At 38.6% G+C, this 24,862-nt stretch overlaps 1 protein-coding gene across 1 annotated transcript in view; it reads right to left on the bottom strand.

The window, feature by feature from the left end:
* Nucleotides 1-19,810, bottom strand: part of DOK6 (docking protein 6) — a 446,729-nt gene extending 426,919 nt beyond the window's left edge. Inside the window, exon 1 of the mRNA XM_002757321.7 lies at nucleotides 19,357-19,810. Within this exon, the coding sequence (XP_002757367.1) occupies nucleotides 19,357-19,422 (66 nt within the window). The 5' untranslated portion in view covers nucleotides 19,423-19,810. The remainder of the gene's footprint in view (nucleotides 1-19,356) is intronic.
* Nucleotides 19,811-24,862: the final 5,052 nt, after the last annotated feature.

The following is a 24,862-nucleotide window of genomic DNA, read 5'->3' as shown; positions in this document are numbered from 1 at the left end:
TCATGTCCTATTCTAGGGTGGCACCCCCAGTGGGCGTCTTCAGAGAGACACCAACCTCCACTGGAGTGAGAGTGGAATACACTGTCATGAAATGGTGTGCAGTGGTTGAAACAGGTGTTCTGAGAAGGTGCTAGAAATCGGTGTAACAGATCTGAGCCTTCTGATTCTGTGTGTTATCTCAGCTTCCTTAACTTCATGGTCTTCCTGTATAAAATGAAAACGACATCTGATCTGCCCACTGAGCAGTGTAGCTGTGTTAAAGGTGAACTCTATGTAAAAAACAGTAAGAATTCATGTTGTGTGGGCTGATTCCTAATAGAAAATTTCACTTGCTGTAAAAGTTATGCATAATTTTATCATATAGACTATTTGAAATTTCTCAGTAAATGTTAAAGATGAATATTTACATAAAGAATAGTCAAAATGCCAACTGAAAAAAAATCACAATATAAGAAATACAACTGAAGGCAATGCAGGACACTATTTTTTTTATTTAGATAGCCTTTAGAGCACAACCTCTGCCCTCCAAAACATTAATGTCCTCTGTTGTTTTTTTTTGTGCATTTTATTAAAAAGCTGAATTTTAGTACATTAACAAAAAATTTTTCAAGAAATAAATTTAGTTGAAGTTATAAAATGTAGTTTTTAAAATTAAACATCGAATAACACCTCTTAGGTAAGATATGAAATATTTTCTGGCTGATGTATTTCTAATTACAGGCTTTACACTGCAATCGATTGATACTGCTAAAGCTAATTACAAAGGTGGATATTACAAAGTGCCTCCATGAAGGCAGTGCCAGTGCTCTTGCGCATATCACTCAAAACCATAGTGGTGCAGTTCTGAATGTAAACTTATTTAACAACTTAACAAATGTTTATTGACTGTCCTCTTTTGCGCCAGACCGGACTAGTCTGGTAATGGGTCTTACATGTCATTGTGTCCTCCTGTGCATAGTAAATGCTGGGCTTGGTATTAATGCCATTTTTTTTACTTCTCCATTCTTAGTGTAGTTCCTATTAGCATATCCTTAATTAATACATATTAAACATATATTAACATACGCTTAATATTTGTAATGGAAAAAAAACCTACCAGATACATTAGATTCTAACTGTAGAGTAAAACAATTATTTACTTCACGTTTGAGCTTGAATACTGGGTAAACCATAGATATCCAAAGGCATTAGGTGTTATTTCTTTAAGTGCTATTTAGGTGCTAGCACTTTTATTTTGAAAAGTAACTTTTAATGTTTCCCCTTTACATTCTATTCAGATACTGACATTAAGCTGTCAGCAGAGAGCATAATGATTTAAACTTCTTAGATGCTTTATTTGGAACTTTATTTTGTATTCTGTACACTTTTACTGTCATTTAAAAGGGAGTTGCGACTAGTTAAAACCATGAGTATCAAGATAGCTATTTGTACTTTTTGGATGGGAATGCAGTTCAGTGATCTGTCTTTTACTGCAGTTACAAAATAGAATTTCATTGAAAAGGCATTGAACTTCATCTTCTAGGTAATGAAGTCTTCTAAAATTTAGTCAAGATGGCTCTAGAGCTCAACATCAAAGACAGAAGTTTTGCACTGCTGTTTGTTTGAAAGTCAATGGAGTGTTCAAACCGCTTGGCTCCAAGTAAGGTATTCTGTGGGCAACTGCAGCTTACATAAACCTCATTTCACAGAGAACACTAAACTGCAACTGCGAAATGATTAACATTTATGTTTTCCCCAATTCAAAACAGAGAACCGAACATGAAAAAGTTCCAGCCAATAACTGAAATATATGTACTTAGGAAAACAAAAAAGTTTTGTCTCACTGTCATTTCTTAGTTTACTATTACTTTCATATGAAATTTAAGGAGCAGCCATTTCTTGACTGGCATTAAATAAACATTCCCTTTATGTTGATGTTAAAGCTCTTCAGCTAGACTTAATGGCTTATGCTTCCAATCCCAGCACTTTGGGATGCTGAGGCAGGAGGTTCTCAAGGCTACGAGTTCAAGACCAGCCTGGGAAACACAGAAAGACCCCATCTCTAAAAAAATTTTTTTCTTTTAATTAGCTAAGCATGGTGGCACGTGCGTATAGTCCCAGCTACTAAGGAAGCTGAGGCAGGAGGATCACCTGAGCCTAGGAGTTCAAGGTTACAGTGAACCTAGATCGCACTTACTGCACTCCAGCCTGGATGACAGAGCAAGGCCCCATCTCTAAAAAAAGAAAAAAGAAGGCTATTTAATATTTATATATAAATTCTACTTTACCGATTTCTCAGAACTCACTGAGAAAAGCTGTCATCATGCATCAGGCTTAAATGAAAATATAAAATGTATTAGATATTATAATAAAACATCATCCATTTACATTTGACATTAAATGAAGTGAAATAATTCCCAAGGTAAAAACAAACACCAAAAACTAGACCATATCCAGAAGGATGAAACTAGACCCCTGTCTTTCAACATATACAGAAATCAAACCAAATTAATAGCTTAAATAAGACCTAAAATTATGAAACTACTAGAAGAAAACATTAGGAAAATGCTTCAGGACGCTTGCTTGAGAAAAGATTTCTTGTGTAAGGCCTCAAAACCAGACAACCAAAGCAAAAATGGGCAAACGGGACCACATCAAGTTTAAAAGCTTCTGCACAGCAAAGGAAACAACCAGCCAAGTGAAGAGAAAACCTACACGATAGGAAAAAACTATTTGTGAAACTATTCAACTGACAAAGGATGAATAACCAGAATATATAAATAACCCGAACAACTCGACAGCAATATAAAGGAATAGAAACCATAATGAGATATTATCTCACCCCAGATAGAATGGCTATTATGAAGAAGACAGAAAAGAACAAATGCTGGTGAGGATGCAGAGGAAAGGGAATGTTTGCACACTGTTGATGGAAATAAAAATTCTTTCCATCTAAAATACAGTATGGAGGTTCCTCAAAATTTGAAAATAGAGCAATCCAATCTCTTGGTATATATCCAAAAGAAAGGAAATCTGTATATCAAAAAGGTATGACTCCCATGTTTACTGCAGCACTACTCACAATAACCAAGATATAGTATAAACCTTAGTATTTATCAGTAGATGAATTGATAAAGAAAATGTAGCATATATACACAATGCAATGTTCTTCCTCCATATAAATGAATGAAATCCTGTCATTTGCAGCGACATGGATGAAAATACAGGTCATTATGTTAAGTGAAATAAGCCAGGCACAGAGAAACAAACATTGTATGTCTCCCAATATATGAGAGATAAAATATTGATCTCATGGATATAGTGGATAGAACAGCAGGTATCAGAGGCTGGGAAAAGTAGTAGAGAGGGAAGATTGATTATTGAGCATGAAAATACAGTTAGATAAGAGGATAAGACCTAGTGTTTGGTAGTGCAATAAACTGGCTATAATAAAGTTAATAATTTATTATATATTTCAAAAGAACTAGAAGAGTAGAGTTGCATGTTCTTGACATAAATGATAAATGTTTGAGGTGATGAGTATCTCAATCACCAAGATTTGATCATTATACACTGATTATATCAAAATATTACATGTATTCCATGAATATGTAAACTATTATGTATCCATAAACATCAAAAATTTAAAACAGCATAATTGCCGTAACATTCCAACAATCTAAACTGGTTTATGAGACCAAAGGCAAATACATGCAAGCCTGAAAACAATACATCCAAACAGTATTCAAACAGCCAGGATTCTATATACAATTTCAAAGGGATCCATCATAGTCTATATAAATGCAGTCTCTTAGATTTGTGCTCGGCACAACCCTCGCAGCCCTGTGTGGTGACCCTAGGTTACAAATAATAACCCTATGAGCTTAGAGACAGTAGAAAACTTCCAGGTTGAGGAAGAGAGGTGAAATATTCTGGAGGGAGTAAGATTTGGGCATGTTTTTCAATAAGTGGAATTTCTAAATGGGGTATACTGGGGTCTATATATTATTAAGAATAGAAGCCAGCCCTTTCTCCCACTTTCTGCTGTATTTCTAGGAAGAACAGTGGTAGAGGATGTCAAGTCTTTACTTTGAAGGGAACAATTCTGTCTCCAAAAGAAAAGACATTTTTATGTCCAGTTTTCACTGCTTTGAAGGGAACAATTCTCAGTGTCTCCAAGAGAAAAGACATTTTTATATTTTCACAGGGGCAATGCAGCGAGTTATTCCATTTAATTCCTTCTGTATTCATATATTTATACAGATAGTTAAATTGTATGCAAAAATACAAATTTAGCTTTTCTATGCCATGGTGGCTTGAGTTTCAGAATAACTGTTGTCCTATTAAGACTGCTCAGCAAAAACATATTACATTCATTTTAAGGACATGTTTGTTCCCCCCTCCATCCCTCCCTTTTTCCCTCCCTTCATTCCCTTTTTTCCTTCATTCCCTCCCTCCTTTCCTTTTTTCTCCTCCTTCCCTTTCTCCCCTTCCTCCCTTCCTCCCTTTCTCTCTTCCTCCCCTCCTTCTGAAAAATTTGTCTAGAGATCTGGAAAGCAGAAGAAAATGGAGTAGATAACAGAAGACGACATTGTGAAATGTGCCCTTAATAATGTGTGAAATAAGCTAACCTCAAGATAAATTTGTAAATGATGAGTGTATTAACTGGAAATGTTTATATGAATATACAGTCAACCTAAAATCCCTTAAGATTCTGTAAGCCATAAATTAATCTTTTACATGTTTCATAACCTTGGGATTTAATATATAAATTGTAGGGTTAAGGTAAATATTTTTTACCTCTCTTTTGTGACCCTCAAAACATGGCTTTCTTTTTAAAGACTTTTCTTCCAAAACCAGAATTTATCTCATGAATGCATTGACCTTTAGGTGCTGAAAATGAAATAATGCATGCTTCCACAGAAGCAAAAAGTAAGCCAAAATGTTACATAGTATGTTAATATGGCTATCTACATGAACTCACCGTATCAGACTTTGAGTTTAGCTACTGAGATAAAACTGGTAAAATAAATATCTGGTGCCTATCTTTAAGACAGTTATAATCATTTACAATTCATAATGGAAGGTGGGGGGGGTCTCATAATTCAAATCATCACAGAATGATACCTTTTTCCTTTATCTGTTTTCTTGATGACAAGGAGAAAATGACAGCCCATCAATCAAAATTTGGCCTCTCTCAACCTGAGTTTCATGAGAGAATTAAGACTTACAAAATATGATTTGAGTCATTACTTTCCTCAGTTCACAAGCATTGCACAGTTGCTACCATTTTCCATATAGGAACGAAGCTAACTCATTACATACATTGGAAGACTTGAGGAATCAAGAGTTTCTTCTCTTATGGAACCCCGGTTCAGAAAGGCTGCCAAGAAACAGGTTCCTTTCAAAGGTCTGTCCCAGGAGGCTTTTGGTATCTGTCAATCAATTCTATTATTCAATGGTTTGAGCATCATAGACTAAGCACTGTTTTAGATCTTGTAAATTATTTTACTCAATGCTAACAAGACACAATGAGGTTGGTGTTCTTCTACCCAATACATAATTAAGAAAAGTGAGACTTGGAGGTATTTGAAACTTACCATAGGTTACACAATTCATAATTGACAAGTTATTAATTAAATCCCTCAATTGATCTAAAAGATTATACTCTTTCCATTTTTCTACACTACTTCCACTATAATTGTGCCTCAATGGATGGCTTATAATGTTTGTAAAATGAGGCTAGGTTTTGATGCCCCCTCTTACATTTTCTAATTAGACTTTAATTTTAAGATAACTGTTGTTACTCACGCATTTGTCAGAAACAATACAGAACAACCCTGCATGCGCTTTATCCAATTTTCCCCATGGTAACCACTTATAAAATTATCATCTCATTTCATAACCAAAATACTGACATTACATTCAACATACAGAACATTTAAACCATCAAAAAGATTCCCCATACTGTGCTTTTATAACCACTTCTACCTCACACACAAACCAGTTCCCACTCTCCTGTCCATAACCTCTGACTACTACCAACCTATTCATTTCTATAATTTATTATTTTAAGAATGTTAATGGAATGAAATTGCACAGTATGTGATGTTTGATGACTGCTGTTTTTACACACACCCACCATAATTTTCTGAATTTCTTATTGTGTGTATCAATAATTTGATCCTTTGTTACCGCTGTGTAGTATTGCGCAATTTGGGGAACTACAGCTTGTTTAATCATTCACCTAATGATGGACATCTGGTTAATCTTCAGTTTGTTACTATTTCAAATGAAGCAGCCATGAACATTCGTGCATAGGTTTGTATGTGAGAAGTTTTCATTTCTCTGACGTGAATGTACAGGAGTGCAATTGCTAAGTCTCATTTTTGCATGTGTAGGTTGTTAAGAAATTACCAAATTGTTTTCCAGAGTGTCTGAACCATTTTATATTCCCACCAGTAATGTATGAATGATACAGCTATCCTGCTTCTCTGCATTCTTGCCAGCATGTGGTGTTGTCCCTTTTTTTTTGCCTTTCCAATAGGTGTATAATTATATATCTTGGTAGTTTTAATTTGCATCTTCCTAGTGGTTAATGATGTCTGACATCTGTTTAGGTGCTTATTTGCATATATGTCAACTTTGGTGAAATGTTCATGTCCTTTGCCCTTTTTCTGGTTGAATTGCATTTTTTTAATATTTACTGTACAGATTTTAGAGTGTTTTATGCTAGATTTTTGTCAGAGATGTATAGTCCCTAAGTATTTTCTGCCAGTAAATAGCTTGTCTTTTCATCCTCTTCAAAGGGTCTTTCACAGAGCAAAAGTTTTTAACTTCAACAAGAGGAACTTGTCAATTTTCCCTTTTATAGATCATGATTGGTGTCAAGTCTAAGAATTCCAGCTAGTCCTAGATTTTCTTCAAATGTTTTTCCAAAAATTTTTATAGCTTTATATTTTACATTTAAGTCTGTGATCTGTTTTGAGTTACAAGGTGTGAGGTTAATGTGAAGTTTCACTGAGTTTGCTTATGGATATTCAATTAGTCCAGTAACATTTGCTGAAAAGGCATTCCTCTTTATCAAATTAGCATTTCACCTCTGTCAAAAATACGTGTATTTGTGTGGGTTCCTATTTAAAACAAACTTTTCCATAATTATATAATCTGGATGTATCCTTATATCAAAGCTCCTACAAATCCCCATGTGTGAAGAGAAGAATTCACTAATGATGCGCTAATGTCTAAGCTAGTAGAAAACAAGAGAGAAAGGAATTCTACTATCTACTTATTGCTAAAGACGCTATTTAGTATTGACTACTCTAAAACACTGACGATTTAAAAATATTTTAAAACTTAACTGAGTCACTTCCAATAATGCTGTTTTATCAGTTATATCTATTAGTTGCAAGCAACAGAAGCTGACACTTGATTTATATAGAAAGGAATTTATTAAGTTTTTTATTATTTCAAAAAAGGAACAGAGGACTGGAGAACCAGGTTCAAAACTAAGCACCCATTCTCTAGAGTTATTAAAGTGGCTTGATGAGGATACTGCCTTGAGACGACAGGTGCAGTAATTTGCATTGTATCTACTTTTGTGTCATTACATTGACCCAGCAGAAATGATTACTCTGTCGTCCCCTGTAAAGAGTCCTCCACTGAACTGGCTCTTTTGTCACTAACTCAAAGTTGGCCCTAGGTTCTTGTAATTTGTAAAACCCAGCTCATGTTCCTGTGCTCCAGCTGCAAAAGAGATAAGTAATTTTCGCATATCATCTTTAATGCAGGACCTTATTTGTTACCTTCACTATTCATAATGTGGGACTCTCGAAACATGGGAAAGAGACTCAAATTCTGGCTGACATGAAGAAATGACAAATGGTCAATAGTCAGTCATTATTATTATTATTATTTTAGTTATGGAGGCATACTTTAACCCATTTATCCTAGCTCTCTAGGGTTCTGTGGAAATATATGGTGATAAACAACTTGCATTGAAAATTATTCTGGTGAAATGTACTTCATTTATTCTGGAATCACTTGAGATAAAAACCATGCCCAAAACAAATAATCTCCTGCCCAGAGATGAATTAAGGTAGAATCTCTGGGAGTGGGTCTTGTCATTGCTGTTCACTAAAACAAACAAGAGAGAAAAAACAACCCTCAAAAATCTTCTCCTGTGATTTTAATAGGCAGCCAGGGTTAAGAACCACTGCTTTAAGGGGTGAGACTATTTGGTTCTATTCATTAAGTCAAACTCTTGAACAGGCTTATCATTGCTTCTTGTCTCATTTCACACTCCCCCATCTTTATACCGAAGCAAGTTAGGCACACACATACCACATGCAACTACCACTCAAACATCTTATTTTTCTTCACCTTCATTATCACAAGCCATAGATGGAGGTAGATAACTTGTTTTGAGAATATTCCAAGTCAAAATTATCACAGGTAGAGGGTCTCACAATGAGGGAAAAGCCATATCCAACTCTCCTGGCTCTCAGTGGAGTTCTGGAGGATCACATGACCTCTATTTCCACAAAAAGAAATTAACCAGTGAAAAAGTTCCATTTCTGATTATGGTGTACTAAGTAACTCAAGAAAGTCCACATGTTCATGATCACAAATGTTGCACATATACAAAAAATACATATTTGAAAGTATTGAAAACTACCAAAGATAAAATTGATAATTTATTCTTATAATACATTTTAATGAACCAAATGACAATTCTAGACATGAAAATTAAATCACTGAAATTGACAGCAATGAATAGTTTTAACAGTAGATTATTCACAGCTGAATAGAAAATTAGCAAACTGAAAAAAATGCAAAAAAATATTTATCTTGAAGATTTGAGAGGCAAAGAGGTGAAAGAGTAAAAGCATAAAGACATTTTGAGATATGGCATTAATTTCTTGCCATATCTCTGCTTCCTTACATATAAGGATGAAGAGAAAGAATGGATAGAATTGATACTTGAAGAGGTAATGGTGGAGAATATTTCAAAACTGATGAATGACATCAAGCCATAGAATCAAAAAGCCCTATACACCTCAAGAAAGATGAATAGAATGAAATCTATATTTCTATATGTCATAAAAATATCCCCGAAAACCAAAGATAAACAACACGTTAAAAGCAGACAGAGGAAAACAGACTAATAATTTTCCAAAGGCAAAAATAAGACTGCCAGATGGATTCTCAATGCAGGCAATAATAGGTGAAAGACTCATTTTTTCTGAGAGCTAGAAAAACAAAATCCTTCTGTAGCAATGGTTCTCCACCCTGGCCAGCCCTTAGAATCACCCAGCTCCTTTCCTAAGTACTGAAAGTTACTTCTAGTTGGCTCCTTGCCAACAGTTCTATTTCACTACAGTCTATTCTACCCCAGGCTCAGGGGTTTTGTTAATTTGAAAGTGAGCATTTAAACCCTCTCATAAAACACATCGGTAATTTCCCACCTTCTTAGAATACCACAAGCACACTTATTCTGGATCTTTTCTCATGACTCCACACTCATGTCATCCAGACATGTATTGTTGTCTGGATATGTTGTGTCTTATGCATAGAACTTTTAACAAACCCTTCTTTATTCATCACTTGCCAGCTTGGTGGTCACTTTCTCTAAAAGCCACAAGGGTACCTACTCCCTGCATGGACTCAAGATGGATGTGCTATAAATTGCTTCAATTTTCTCTCTCCCTATCCATCCATTTATGCCCTATCTCTTCAAGTAGGAAACAAAGAACAAAAGAAAGGACATAAAACATAAACCTCATAGATATCAGGAGCAAGGTGTTGCACAGAAGCAACTGTCTTTCACAACCACGAGCCCAGACTTATGAAGAATACAAAACTGAGTGTGAGCTACTGATTTTTTAAAATAAAATCTCATGCACTGAATCTCCCCTTGGGAAAACCATGATTGCATTGTTTAGAACTCGGTGAGTCTTAAATTAAGCACAATTTAAACAGCCGTGGTGTTTTAATTACTTAAATGAGAATACACAAATTAGACGATGCAAATCTTTCAAGAGCATCCACATTGCTGTTAGAAGCATCAGTCATTATCAACAGAGCCCAGAAGGCACGATCCAGAAGTTTTTAGGAAGGATTAACTCCTGTTTGTCACACTGTTCATTAAGTGAATTTCTATAAATTATTTGTTGTATTCATTCTGTGTTTGCATTATAAAGCATTATAGGCTGTCAGGAACTTAGTGTTACATGAAGACTTAATGGATAATTAACTTTTCATTTCAGAGGTCTTCGCACTAACAGTGTAGTTAGCAGTTTAGAGGAGTCTACCAGGTTACATATTTTCTCTATTTCCTAAAAAAAGTTAACAGTTTATGACAACAACTAGCAACTCTGGTGTCACATTAAAAACACTTGAGGGAACTTTAAAGCAAACCCATGCTCAATTTCAGCCAGGTCAATTCAGGGAAGAAAGCCCAGGCCAAAGGATCAAGCTCTGTAAGTCACTCTTATATGCAGTCATGGTTGACAGTAATTTTTTTTTTAAATAAAGGGATAAGTAATATAGATAATTTAATTATGTGAAGTATCAGAAAACAACAGAATGTGTTGAGTGGCCTTCAGAGTACTAAATAATTCTCCAGTTTTAAATGTCTAGATTAGTACATTTCATACTTCTTAAAATTGGTAGCTTCTAGGTAAATTCAGTATCATGACTCGGCACTAGATGTACTTTTATTTAGAAGACTTCCATAGTCAACACTTAAAGATTCCAAATATGTAATAAAGTCTATGAAAGCATAAACAAAATGACACGGATGCTTTCTACAGAAGTACCCTAGGGTCTTTAAAACACTCTGGAAAAATGTATTACTGTTTGCTAGTAAGTTAAACAAAAAGGAATATTTTTCAAAGCAAGGATAAATATGTAAAAAGTATGATTTTATTATTTTTGCATAGCATGTGAGAAAATTTACTAGAATTATGTAAACAAAAATAAATACAAAATTTACTGATTGCCACGCTGTTAAACTTAGTTTTTGTATTTTTGGGGGGAAAAATACTAATTTTTCAATTTTAGACAAATATTGCATCTATTTTTCCAAGTAAAGTCTAATGTAGACATAAAATGGTTTATACAATAAAAGCTTTCCTTGCATTTTATAAAAGCATTTTATGAATATCTTCTTCTGGTGCAGAGATGAGGAGTGGATACTATCTACTCAAGAAAGACAGCAATTCCATGTGTATGGGTAGTAACATGCCATTAAAAACACATACATATTCTACTGAAAAAATATACATATTAAATATATAACACATTATATATGTATCTATGTGTGTACACATATACACATAACACACATAAACATGCGAAAAGGTAGTAAGAAATCAGACAAAAGCAATTCTACATTTACCATGGAAAAATCACTAGGAAAAAAATTACTACACGCATTTCTATATGTGTATTAGTCCATTCTCACAATATGGTAAGAACATATCAGAGACTGGGTACTTTTTAAAGGAAAGAGGATTAATTGACTCACAGTTCTGCATGGCTGGGGAGGTCTCAAGAACTTACAATCATAGTGGAAGGCACCTCCTCACAGGACAGCAGGAGAGAGTATGAGTGCCCAGTGAAGGGGGAAGCCCCGCATAAAACTATTAGTTCTTGTGAGAACTCACTCACTGTTATGAGAACAGCATGGGAGAAAGCACCCCCATGATTCAATTACTTCCCACCAGGTCCCTCCCCTGACATGTGGGGATTATGGGAACCACAATTCAAGATGAGATTTTGGTGGGCACACAGTCAAACATTATCAACATGTAATACATTTTCTATATAAATGCACACATTTGAATACGGGATTGGCATGCAGGTAACTTAAAAAATTAAGAGATTTTTTTAAAGGAACATAATTTAAATACATCTATTTTGATTTAAGCCCCTTTAAAGCGGTAAGCATAAAAAATAAGAAACAAAATAGTCCAGCCTCTTGAGTTGAGATCATGGTACGGCTGAGTGCTGTCAATACAATGACTATGTCACCACATGCCAGCTTTCGGTCTGTCAAATCCCCATTAATCTATATAGTTTTTATATTTAGGTTTGCTTTAAATGAACTCGCCTTTCATTAAGTTGATTTAAACATCTTCTTTTATAAAGCCATGGTAAATAAAGTATCATTTTCTATAATTAAAGATAATGGTAAAATAAATGTATTTAACTATTAAAATAACTTTTAAAATTCTACCCAGGCACTATCAGTTACATTTTGAAAGGTGCTCTACTTTTTCTGAAAGGAGAGATTAGTGAATTTGTGTTTGGTATCAATGAAAATAACATTGTGCCCATTGAATGTGGCCTGGACAAGTATCTGCATAGCACTTCCATACTGTGACATAAATTATTTCACTAAATAGCATTTTAATCTGCAACCTAAATCATTTAGCATTGAGTAAAGTGAATAATTGTATCAGCTTTACACCAAGATACCAAAGAAAACACACTGACTTTGAAGGGTACACATGACTGTGTTAAACTTCTCTGCATCTACCGTGAAGTGGTAGCAGTTGTATATTAGATAGTACACTGAACTTGAAGTTATAAACCTAGATTGACATATACAAACACACAAAGCCAATCTGCGTCTCAATAACTCCAGATGATTCACCTTACTTCTTTTAGATTCTAGTTTATGTATAGAATGGGGGTTAAAAATTGAATATATGCTTAAAAGCCTTCTATAAGAATTATGTGTGAAAAGTCTTTACAAGGTGTAAAATGCACAGTACACACAAAATGTAGTGAGATTATGTTAGTATTATGAAGTCTCAAATTAAACTAAGCACTAATATGTCTTAGTTCCCAGTAATTTTACTGTTTAGCCAAAAAAAAAATTTAACCAAGAATTTTAGCAACTAATTCAGCAAAATGGCAGACAAAATATTTTGTACATGTTGAAAGGTTACAACCATCACTAATAATTGCAAATACTATGCAAACAATAGTTTTTTTAAATTGATTTCTGCTCTCTGCTTATAGCAAAATACCATTTCTTACTCCAACCAGTTTGACTGACAGATGCAATATTCTCCTTGAGTAACAGTGTAACAATATAAAAATGAATTACTTAGAGGATAATCCTGCTCTGTATCTTAAAATAAAACTAATGAGGATATAGGCAGAAAGTTAATGAAAATGCTCCCGATCTAGAATTTGTGGGCTCTGTGGACAAAGTTACAAGACCTTGAAGAAAAACAGAAAATACTGTGACTAAAGTGAGGTCCAAGTGGTAAAACTGAGGCTAAAGAAGTTATACTATGGTCCCTTTTAATTCTTTCATCTTGTTTGATAGAAATTATGTTTTCCTCAAAACTAGCCCTGCACTTCAGAATGTGTGAAATCTGTAAATGGTGGGACTACAGGTAATTTTAATTTTGTTCGTATTGCATGCCTTTTATCTTGTACAGTTTCTAAACTGATGTAAATAGAAACAGCCGAAAGATACAAATACTTAATTGTCCTATTCAACAGTATCTACACGGTTTATGATCCAAATGGGGCAATGCTAACTAATAAATATACTTCAAAAAGATGACGCTTATGTCAAATATACATGCTTCATATGAAACTAATTTTGTTTTTCTTTTTGAGATAGAGTTTTGCTCTTGTTACCCAGAGTCGAATGAGGTGGTGCGATTTCGGCTCACTGCAATCTCCACCTCTTGTGTTCAAGGGATTCTCCTGCCTCAGCATCCTGAGTAGCTGGGATTACAGGCACTGTCCACCCGGCTAATTTTTGTAGTTTTAGTAGAGATGGGGTTTCACCATGCTGGCCAGACAGCTCTCAAATTCCTGACCTTGGGTGATGTGCCAGCCTCAGCCTCCGAAAAGGTTGGGATTACAGGCATGAGCCACTGTACCCGGCCTAAACTAATTTTTTATTCAGTATTCTATTTTATAGTAATCCAAAATATTCACCATTATTGTGCACATTTGAAAGACGTTTAAGAAAACTGGGAATGTATATCTTACAAAGATATTTGATCACTGTAGTACTTCCCTGCTCACTATTTATTAATTTCAGTCATTTGAACAATCTCTTTAAGTACTGAGTATTATCTTTGTTATCTAAGAAAAGGAATGCCATTTTTAAAGTTCACCTTGCCAGCAGTCATCTGTAAATCAAGATAAAAACTTCCATGTGAATCCTGTTATCTCCCTCTGATTTACCAACCTCTCCCAGGTCTTATATAGACATAATAATTTAATAGCAAAATCCGGCCATGTTTCTGTACTTGGTTTTTACTCTTAAAATTACCTTAATTTTCATTGTATTTTCTTAATTTTTAAAATTCGAAGGACATCAAGCATGTTCATATGCAGACAGATGAATTTTTTTAAAAAAGGAAAAAAATTGCCAATAGAGATAGTAGTTTCTACACATACCTGAGATGTCACACACACAAACGTACAGTTGCAGGTATTGTAAAATATAGGGATTGGATAGAAGATACATAAAATCTTTTCTTACTGGAAAATTCTAAGAACTAGCATTATTTGCAGAAATATGTATAGATACAGAAGTGTCAAATGTACACACAGTGTGAAGAATATGCATAATAGTCACCATGAATAAAAATCTAGAGTTCAAATAACTGAAATTGTCATATGCTAAATTTGTATTTAACAAGAAATGATGAATATACAAATGATAAACATAGATGTCACAGATCCATTTCAGAAAGCAACGCCCAGAATACACAATGTTTTAGATAAGCAAAGACTGAAACACACTCATTATAACTTCTGCACCTTAAACCCATAGGTTAAGAATTCATATCTGAAGTAACGATCCTGAAAGTTCTTTAGAACTTTTGAATGGTCAGAATGACTAAGTTATTTACATGTTTTATCTTTAATATATGTATTGCATTTAATTTTTGCAAATTGATAATGCATGCCGTGTAAGATATAATCTCTCTTTATAAACTAGTTTTAACAGATTTGGAGACTAAAGAAATTGTAAAATGTTCTAAAGAACAAATATACAAATGCACATACACATATTTCTATTTATTTTATTTTATTTTACTTATTTTGAGACAGAGTTTCACCTTGTCACCCAGGCTGGAGTGCAATGCCACGATCTTGGCTCACAGCAACTTCCACCTCCTGGGTTCAAGCAATTCTTGTTCCTCAGCCTCCTGAGTAGCTGGGACCACAGGCTCATGTTCACCATGCCTGGCTGACTTTTTGTAATCTTTAGTAGAGACAGGTTTTCACCAGGTTGCCTCAGCCTCCCAAAGTGCTAGGATTACAGGCATGAGCCACCATGCCCAGCTATTTCTATTTATTTTAATCAGTGAACTTCTATAAAAGGGTAAATTTTCATAAATATCTCTCACGAACAAATACTCTGAGGAAAGCTGTAGTGAGAAGAAAGAAAAACTCAGTGTTTACAGAAAGGAGGTCGATTATCATTAAGCCAGGAATGGAGGTGTCTTGAGGTTTTTAATCAAGAAGGGAGAAAGGGCAAGAGGTAGCTGAATCTACAATAAGTTGTTAAAACAAAAGAAAAATATGCAAAAAGTGAAATTCTCAATAGGTGCTCAGCTCACAAAGTTAGTGCTCTTCAAAACTCCAAATCTGTTCTTCCACATTTCCCTGCTTCCCCTACAATGAAGTTGGTGCAAAGTGACTGATTGGCCTGATGTACTCCGTGTAGCAGTGATGTAGAGGTTATTTATTATAAATAATACAGGATTAATAAGAGTCTGTAATACACACATAAACACCAGTGTATACTGCCTCTTAAAACTGTGGGCACTCCAGGATAATCTGATCACTTGTTGAGTATGTACCTGAATAGTATGTATGTATGTATGTATGTATGTGTGTGTATATATATATACACACACACACATATATATAGTATTAGATATATATATATATATATATATATATATATCTCACCTGAGTTTGAGTAAGAAATAGAAAATGTCTGTAGAAGATACTATTTTGCCTGTATACAATGCGTCTGTGAATACTCACATTGATGTATTTGAATGGATTCCTTGAAAACAATGATGTGAGCTCTGCGTCTAGAGTAAGTCAAAGTACAGCAGTCTAAAATTTGTACAGTGATGCTGATGACGACGACTGTGATGATGATGATGATGATAACATCACTCCACAATGCTGCATTTACTTTTGATAAATTTAGGGTCAACACACAGAGTGTTCGATTATTAATGCTTTCAGTGACTGAGTTCTGAGTTTGGCTGCAAACCAAGAACCTACTGGGTATTTTGCTATATATGCCTTGCTTACTAAATGTCACTTCTTTGTCCAAACAGTGGGCCAAGGGACTGTATTCAACAGGTTGCTAGCTTCTTCAGTGAGACACAGGGCAAGGGCTCTTTTGACTAGTTAAACCAGGAAGCCCCCCTTACAGGGCTGACTTTCTACCTAGAGGACAAGAAATGCCTTACTGTCCTTATTCAAAACTGGACTCATCTGTGAGGAGAAAAAGGCACATTAGAACATTTCATCACAAAATAACTTTTCATATCAATAATTATCTCTGATGCAATCAACCTCATATCCAGGCCTTTTTTTCCCACAGACTTCAATTTTTGAAAGCATGAGTCTTGTCCATAATAAATCAAATATCTATGCATGTTCAGTTATAATTATATTTTGAAATTTAGTTTTGGGCATAAATCATACAAAACTCATCGGGTCCTTAGTTAAAAAATACATTTGGAAAAGTTCATAGTTTTGAGTCCATAAAATTAGGAACATGTATTATTAGCTATGCAAAGGAAATATTAATCTTTGGGTAATTTCCATTTTTATGATGTGGGGTATGACTCTTTAAGGCATACAATATTTCCTTAGAGTTTTACTCTCTTACGGGACTCATTTAACTTAGTGAGCTTCACAGAACCAGCTATGTGAAGTTTTGTCATTTGAATTTCTCTTCTGCATATTAGAATATTCCGAACAGAAAAGTATCTGACTTCTGAAAAACTAATGTTTCCAAAACAGTCAAGGTGAATATTTTGATTTAATTTAAAACAAAACTGTCTCAATATCAGTTGAAGTTTACTTTGAAGTTTACATTTCTCAGGTAGAAATGGAGGACAAAGGCAATTAACTTTTACCTAAACACACTTCTATTGCTTTCTATGAAGGCTGCACTTTACAAAGGCAAAGCTCTAAACAGTAAGCGTAGTAACAGAGGTTTTCTAAGTGTAAATATACATTTGTGCACAGCACACCGTTAGACAGAAATGGTGTTCAAGATGACATTTCAAATGCTGTGAATGTCATAGCTAACCCAAGAAACATTCAATGCACTTTCCTAGGGCCCTATGTTATAACTGGGTTCTGCACTCAGTTTTTATTGTATGAAATCCTGGAAAGCTTAGATGGAGGGGGGAAGGAATCCTATAGACTCCAGGGCCAAGTGCGCAGGCTACATTCTTTAGTCTCATTTTCACGTGCAGGTGACTCTGTGAACGCAGACACACATCTTGTCTGGGACTTAACTCATTAGTTTATATAGTCTAAAGTGTCAGACACAGTTTTGGTTTCAGGAAGACCAAAGGCTGAGAAAAATGAACAAGTACCCTGTCATAAAGCAAAGAACTTCAAAGGTCAAGCTAAGATGACTCCCTTCCACCTCCTGCTCTGCACCTCCCTTGGCTGACAGCTGTGTGGTGACAGATTTGAGCACTGCGTCCTGGCTGCGAGGAACAACAAGACTCCAGGAGAACCGCAGCTTTTCCCATGGGTTAGTCCCTATCTCCCTGGAAAAGGATGAGGCGCTTTCTTCTACCCCAAAAAAGCCCTTGAAACCTGGCCGAGGGTCTGACCCTGGCGTCTGCTCTCTCTTGCCTTGGTGATGCTCAGGACCGCGCACAGTGGCTCCAGGCCTGAGTAAGAGGGGCGTTGCTGTCACCCAGCTCCCAGCCTACTACAGAGCTGTTGAAGTTCCAGAACGGGCCCCTGTTGTCCTTGGGGTGCAGCCTGTACCTTTAATGCGAAACCCAGCAGAGGCAGTAGCCAGAGTCAAGTCTGCCTCTCCAGTTCTCCAGTCCCGAAGCTCTCGGCACCGCCAACTCCTGACAAAGCCACTCCCAGTGTTTGGTGATCTGCCCTCTTCTGGGGATTCTACTCTACCTTTCTCCTATTCGCTAATGCTACACTTCCTTTGTTTTCTTCTTTACGCAAAAATTAGCAAAGTCCTCCCCCGTTTCTCCCCTTCTCCAAGTTGGAGGATTCATCCAGCCATCAGGAACACAGAGAAGGTTCTAGCTCAAGGACCCTTTGCCCCGGGATGCAGGAGCCCGGTAGAACTGGAACTTGGAGGATAGTGAGGTAGACACAACCAGAGAATCCAGAGCAGGTGCACTTTCTCTCCCAGACGAGTTTCCCTCCCTCTTCCGGACCAGCCCGTCAGGGTCTGCCTCGGTGGCCACCCTACCTGGGGGGCTCTCTCCCCGGGGACACTCCCGCCCGTCCCTCCAACCTCCCCCTGGCGTCCCGAGTCTGGGCCGCTTCGGCCCAGGTGCCCGCCCCGGCCCAGGTACCCGCCCTCCTGTCCTGCCGCCTCCAGAGAGCCCCTCCTCCCTCCTCGTCTGGTCACTAGAATGCTTTTGAACCCTTGGGTTCTACAATGTTCCCGCCTCCCCAAGTCAGGCGGCGCATCTCTCAAGAAGTAGAGAAAGGTTTCCATCAACTTTTCCGTCACGGAGCGCTGTCCGAGGGAGGGCATGGGGCGCACACCTGCCTGCACGAGGGCGCCGGTCCAAGGGTCGGGGAACGCTCGCGGGCCCCGGGAACCGCCCGCGGCTACGGCTAAGACGCCCTAAACTCGCCCGCTACAGCCGGCAGGGACGCGCGGCGCTGGGAGGGCATCACTCGGGAATTTCGAAATGAGCTTGGGAAACGGGGACCAGAAAATGGTGATTCTAAACACACACGAGCGTCGCCACACGGAGCAGTTCCACCCGAAAGGCGCTCACTTTTGAGAACAGACCATCGCGAACCGCACAGCAGAGAAACCTCCTCCGAGGCACGTCCCTCGCTGGAACCGACAACCCCTTTCGTCCACGGACTTCCCCGCACGCGCGGTCGAAGCCCGCCCCGGACACTCGAGGATGGGGACCCAGGCGCTCCCGGAGCCCCCCCTTCCCGCTCCGTCTGTAGACCCCTCGGCAGGTGCGGGCCCCCACCTGGCCAAGCAACAAGCGGGCCCTCCGCGGAAGGGCCCGGTTCCCCTCTGCCCGGTCCCCGCATGGGTCACCGCTCCCTGCCCCCCGGCAGCTGGCCGGGCCGAACCCGCGGGGGAAGGAAAACGCCGAGCGAGGCACTCACCCCCAGCTTCCTGCTGCGGATCTTCACGTAGCCCTGCTTGACTATGTCGTTAAAGTTGGAGGCCATGGCCAGCGCGACCGGGCTCCTGCGCTCCGCGACGATTCGCTCTCCCGAGCCGAGAGCCGCCGTCCGCCGCCGGGTCTGCGCGGGTCTCGCATCCAGCCGGCCGCCGCCAGCAGCAGCGCCGCCGCCCGCTCCTCCGCGAGCTCCCGCCGGTGGGGACGCGGGGTCGTCTGCAGGGCCGCCGCCGCGGACGGGGAACGGGGCCCGGCGCCGCTAGCCTCGCCAGCCCTCCGCGTTCCGGCGCTCACCTCCGCCCCCCGCCGCGAGCCCCGCGCCGCCGCCGCCAGCTGCGGGCGCCCCCTCCGCGCCGCCGCCGCCCCCGGCAGCACCCACGGGCTGGCGCTTAGCTCGGCGGCGCACAGCTGGCCGTGGCGCACCACCGCGGCTCCCCGGCGCGGGGGGAGGGGGCGGGCCGGGGGGGCGGGCTGATGCGCCGGCCCCGCTCCCTCCCCCTGGCCCGCGGGGTGGCTGGGCTCGGAGACGCTCGCAGGACGCGCTCCATCCGTCTCCGCGCGGGCGGGAGCGCATCCGCCGCCGCCGCTGCCGTGCGCCCCGGGGCCCGCTCCCCACCCGGTTCCCCTGGCCCGCAGCGCTCCCCGGGCGCGAGATTCCTGAGGACGCGGCCCCTTATTCCCGGGCTCTAAACCTCGGCTCGCGGGCTGGGCTCCGGGGAAAGGGCGGTGGGACGCTTCCCACGCGGAAGGCAGCGGGAGCGAGACACTTGTTTATTTCATCGGCCTTGTTTACAGTAAATGTTTATTCCCGAGCACACGCGGCCGGGTCAGGTCTTTGCCCCGTTAGGAAGTGTACATCGACGCCAAACCCTTCCTGGTGCACACAAAGAGACCAATCGTGCGCATGTGTCTAAGGCTCCCGCAGCCTAGAGACATGCAGGCGGGTGAGGCGGGCGGTCGCCAACGTCCTCTGCTGAAGGAGTGGAGAAGACCGACCCGAGTGCTTGATTTATGCATGCGTTTTCCTTAACTGGGACTAAAAGTGGCTCCTGGCTTTTCTGGGAAAATGGAGAACGTGGCTGTATCAATGGATGCCAATGACTTCTTAAAATGCTCAACTTGTGCAAACACAAAATGAAGAACTTTCTCCCCTTACTGTAGAAACACATGGTATTTTTAAAGTAGGATTTTCGTTATTGTAAAGACATTTTAATTTTTTAGATTGTATTTTTTTGTGAAAGATTCAAGGAAAAAGAGGGGTATTGAATTTTGGCTGGAGGCAGTCTATGGATTTTTACTACAGGCTAGAACATTTAGTACTTACTTGCTAAGGATGTTTCTAATTAGTAAAAAATGTATAAAAAGTGAAAAATTTTAAGATGATTCCTGCAAGAGTTATATTTAATAAAAGTTCAAAAGATCATATTTATTTGTTTATTACCGTAAGCAGTATTTTTCCAGGTTCTCGTTAAAAATTTCCTAGCCGTATTTGAAACACAATAATACTGAGAGAGAAAGGAAACTGAACTGGAATGGAGGCGGTGGGAGGATAGAATGTAAAAACTTGAAGAACAATGTATCCTGTCCCTCACTCCAACCAGATGAGGATCCAAGGGAAATTTTTGTCTCATCCTTAGCAGAAGTCTCCATCTAGAGCCCATGTAATCCAGTGGAAATTCTTACTTGCCCACATGAATTCCTATTCATTCAATAATGTGGGCAAGCTTTTTTTTTTTAACTTCCTACTGTGCAAAGTACCAGATGCTGGGGCAGATCAGATACTAAGAATAACATGGCAAAATCCTTTACGCTGTCACTCTGGAATGGGCCCAAACTCTGACCTCCCCAGAAAATTTGCATAAACTCCCTGGAATGGGCTCAGGCTCTGACTCTCTCAGAAAATTTGCATCAACTCTCTGATAACTCCCTGTAACGCTTTCCTCTCAACACCTGGCACAGCTTGTCTATTCCACTGACTCTTTACTATTTCATATGCTGCATGGCAATTTTTTTTAAATATAAAGACTGCTTTATGTTTGCACACGCTTTAAATAAGTTATTTCATTCAGCCCTCTTTGCAACCACATATGTTAAGTGAAGAATACTTGCCAGTTACTAGATGGAATTGAGGCTCAGAGACATGCAGTTGCAGAGCCACACATTTCAGGATTGGTTTGAGGTCTACAATGATTTCTATGAGCACTGACTCCACCTTCTGTTTATATAATCGTCTGTTTTCACAAGTCATTGTCAATTCTTTGAAGTCAGGGATTAGTTTAGCCTCAGCAACAATCTTAGTGCTTACATAAGTAACGATCAGGTATGAAAAATAATTGTGGCTTTTAATGATTATATAATGACTGTGCCTACATCCCTGTTTATCAACATCTTTGTAACACCCTAGCATGATTTCAATGTTCTCCTTTATTTACCTTTTATTTTTAAATTTCTGATATAGCAATTTGTTATGTATGTGTATTCCTCTTTTTACGATCTTTATTTGCCTCTTGAAAGCACTAAGTTATCTGTCATCTAAATTTTCCCAGTTTTGGATTTGGTTGCATAGCATCAATTAAATATCTTCACCTAAGCCCCACATTTTCTACTAATGTGATGCAGAAACTTACCTGCATTCTCCTTTTTTTTAAGAATATTTAATAAAAAATGCAGTGTATATTCTACTGACTCACATCAACAGAAAAAAATATCTAGCTGTCCTATTGATTAGAAGGTTAAAGGGTTGTCAACCTCATCTGTACATTATAAAATCATAACATATAAATTATATGTAATTAAAAAATTATAAAATTCTTCACCATACTTCCACCTCGTGGTTTTTGCAGCCACTGATGATCATTTCTTAAATACATTATTTCATTAGGAATTGGAAAGTTGTGATTTCTAATTTGACTTTATTTTTGAGTTTATGACTTTATACCGTCTTACTAAAAAATAGAAATAAAAAAATACTTTCCCTCACAAATGAGAGAATTCTCCTGAAATAGACACCCAATAAGAATGGCAGGCTTGATTCTTAACCATTGTCATCCGTGTTTCAGAAATCTTGAATGGGTTCTAGCAAATTCAAAATGAATCCCCACTCTCTTTGGAATATCATTTTCAAAAATGTAGTTTTGTATATTTGATGTATTTCAGTGCATCACAGTCATTATTCTTTTTGTTGTTTGAACTATCCTATCTTAGACAAGAAGGAGCTGTTTCCATAGACATTTTTGCATGTTGAACGGGTAGCTATGAACCTTACTGGTCTGACTGTGATCAATAGCAAGGTATTCCATGCTTATCTAACACATTTCCAACTGCAGACCTGGAATTCATTATTTCCTTTGGAACTTTTGTTTGTTTTAATGGGAAATAAAATTCAGTTCCCATAATCTGTTTGCTAGTGTTTTTTTGCTACTAGTTTTAAGCTTTTCAGTTATAAAGCAGGAAATATATATTTTTTCATTTCAGAAACATTTAAAAGAAAAAAAATCTCACTTTCAAAGGATATTTTCAATTCAAATTAATGTTGACATATTCCATATTTAAGGATTGCTTCTTTTCCTTTGAGATTCTCACTATGTGAAATATTTACAAGTTTCCAAAATCAGACACATAAAATAAGGCACATTGAGAGATATAGCTCTGATTTCCTTCCCTTTTTCTCTTTGTAGGGAACCATTTTTACTAGTTTTTGGTTTGTCCTTTTATTTTTTTTTTAACAATATAATGAGAGACATATATGGGTTCCTATTTATGTCTTCTTTAAAAAAAAAAAAGGCATACTATTCAATATTTTATTACTCCACTAGGCAGCCTCTAAATTGGGCCCAAACACTTTATATGGGGTTCTGGGTAATTCCTCCTTCTCAGTGTGGGATGTGCTGGGGACAAGTCCTAACATGTGTGATGGATTATCTTGTTTACTGAGAACCACGGCAAGGAAAACCTAGCCGACCCCCAGGCAGAAAACTGCTCAGGGTGTTCTAAAATAGTAAACAATGTATGCATATCATACACTAGTTAAACCAGTTCTTTAAACACGGGATATGTGACCCTGACCACATGGCTCCATTGTGGAGTATGCTTTCCAATTTGTCTTCAATCAGTGGTGAACGGGCACCAGCTGCCTGCCTAGTTTATCTTGGTTCTATGAGAAAACACAGAACACCTGCTTGTTAATAATAATCACCGGTTCACAGATAATTAAATACGTGGGTCAGAGTCTGCTGGAGGCCCTCAGCGCTGAAGGCTGTTAGCCCATGATACCAATTTGCGCTCTATCTTTGTGTTTCTTAATTCCTTCATCACCGCTGGATTGGGGTCTCCACGCCCCAGCTGGTCTCGGCAGGGTTGGACTTTTTATTTTCATTTTTTTTCCTAACTTCTAGTGAATATAGCAGAAGTGATGGAGTGTTCTTCCCGAATTAGGTTATAAAAAATACTATGGCTTCTTATATGCTGGGTAATCTCTTTTGGATTGATTGCCCTGGAGGAAGCCAGCTACCATAACATGAGCAATCTATGGAGAGGCTCATGCAGATGAGCATGAAGGGTGACCATCTGAAGTTTTCCAAAAGCCATTCAAGTAAACTCAGAGATAGATGCGCCCAGTCGCTTTAGATGACCATAGCCTGGCAGTCACTGAGAGAGACTGAGCCAAGACCAGCTAGCTATGTTGCTCCCAGTTGTTTTTCAACAAAGGAAACTTAGTTATTCATAAATTAATAGCTAAAATAGGCTTTGGTATGTGGAAGTTTGGTGTTGTCTTAACAAAAAAAAAAACCCTAAAATTTGAGAATGATTTTGGAAGTCAGGAGTGGCCTCGAGAAGAGTGTTAGTAAAGGTTTAAAGTGTCTTCAACATGCTGTTTGTAGCATTTTGGACGTTGAGGGCACTGAGTGAACTTACCCACAAAGTGAAGAAAATATGATTGAAAATTGGAAGGGGGAATATTCTGGTTATTTAGTGCCAGGAAACTTAGTAACAATGTTCCTTGCAGCTATGTGGAAACTAGAAAATGTATCTAAAAAACTGCCTAATGTACATTACAAAATTTCCAACCACAGTATTTGAAGTGCAACCTTTCCATTTAGTAATTTTGTTGTTGTTGTTGTTGTTTTGTTTAGACAGAATCTCACTCTGTCATCCAGGCTGGAGAGTGCAGTGCAAGGTCCTAGCTCATTGCGGCCTCCACCTCCAAGGTACAAGCCTCTCAAGTAGCTGGGACAACAGGCATGCACCATCACACCTGGCTAATTTTTGTATTTTTAGTAGAGATGGAGTTTCACCATGTTGGCCAGCCTGGTCTGGAATTCCCAGCCTCAGGTGATCTCTCCACCTAGGCCTCCCAAAGTGTTGGGATTACAGGCATGAGCCACCATGCCCGGCCCCACTTAGTAAAATTTGAGAAGAGAGAGATACTTTGAGGGAAAGAGTGTTGAACAGAAAGGGGCCAAGAACTGACAGTTTCGAATATTCTCACC

The sequence above is a fragment of the Callithrix jacchus genome, chromosome 13 (genome assembly GCF_049354715.1).
Source record: "Callithrix jacchus isolate 240 chromosome 13, calJac240_pri, whole genome shotgun sequence".
Classification (NCBI taxonomy): Eukaryota; Metazoa; Chordata; class Mammalia; order Primates; family Cebidae; genus Callithrix; species Callithrix jacchus.
The sequence above is the reverse complement of the archived record's forward strand: the minus strand, read 5'-3'. Positions and strand labels throughout refer to the sequence as shown.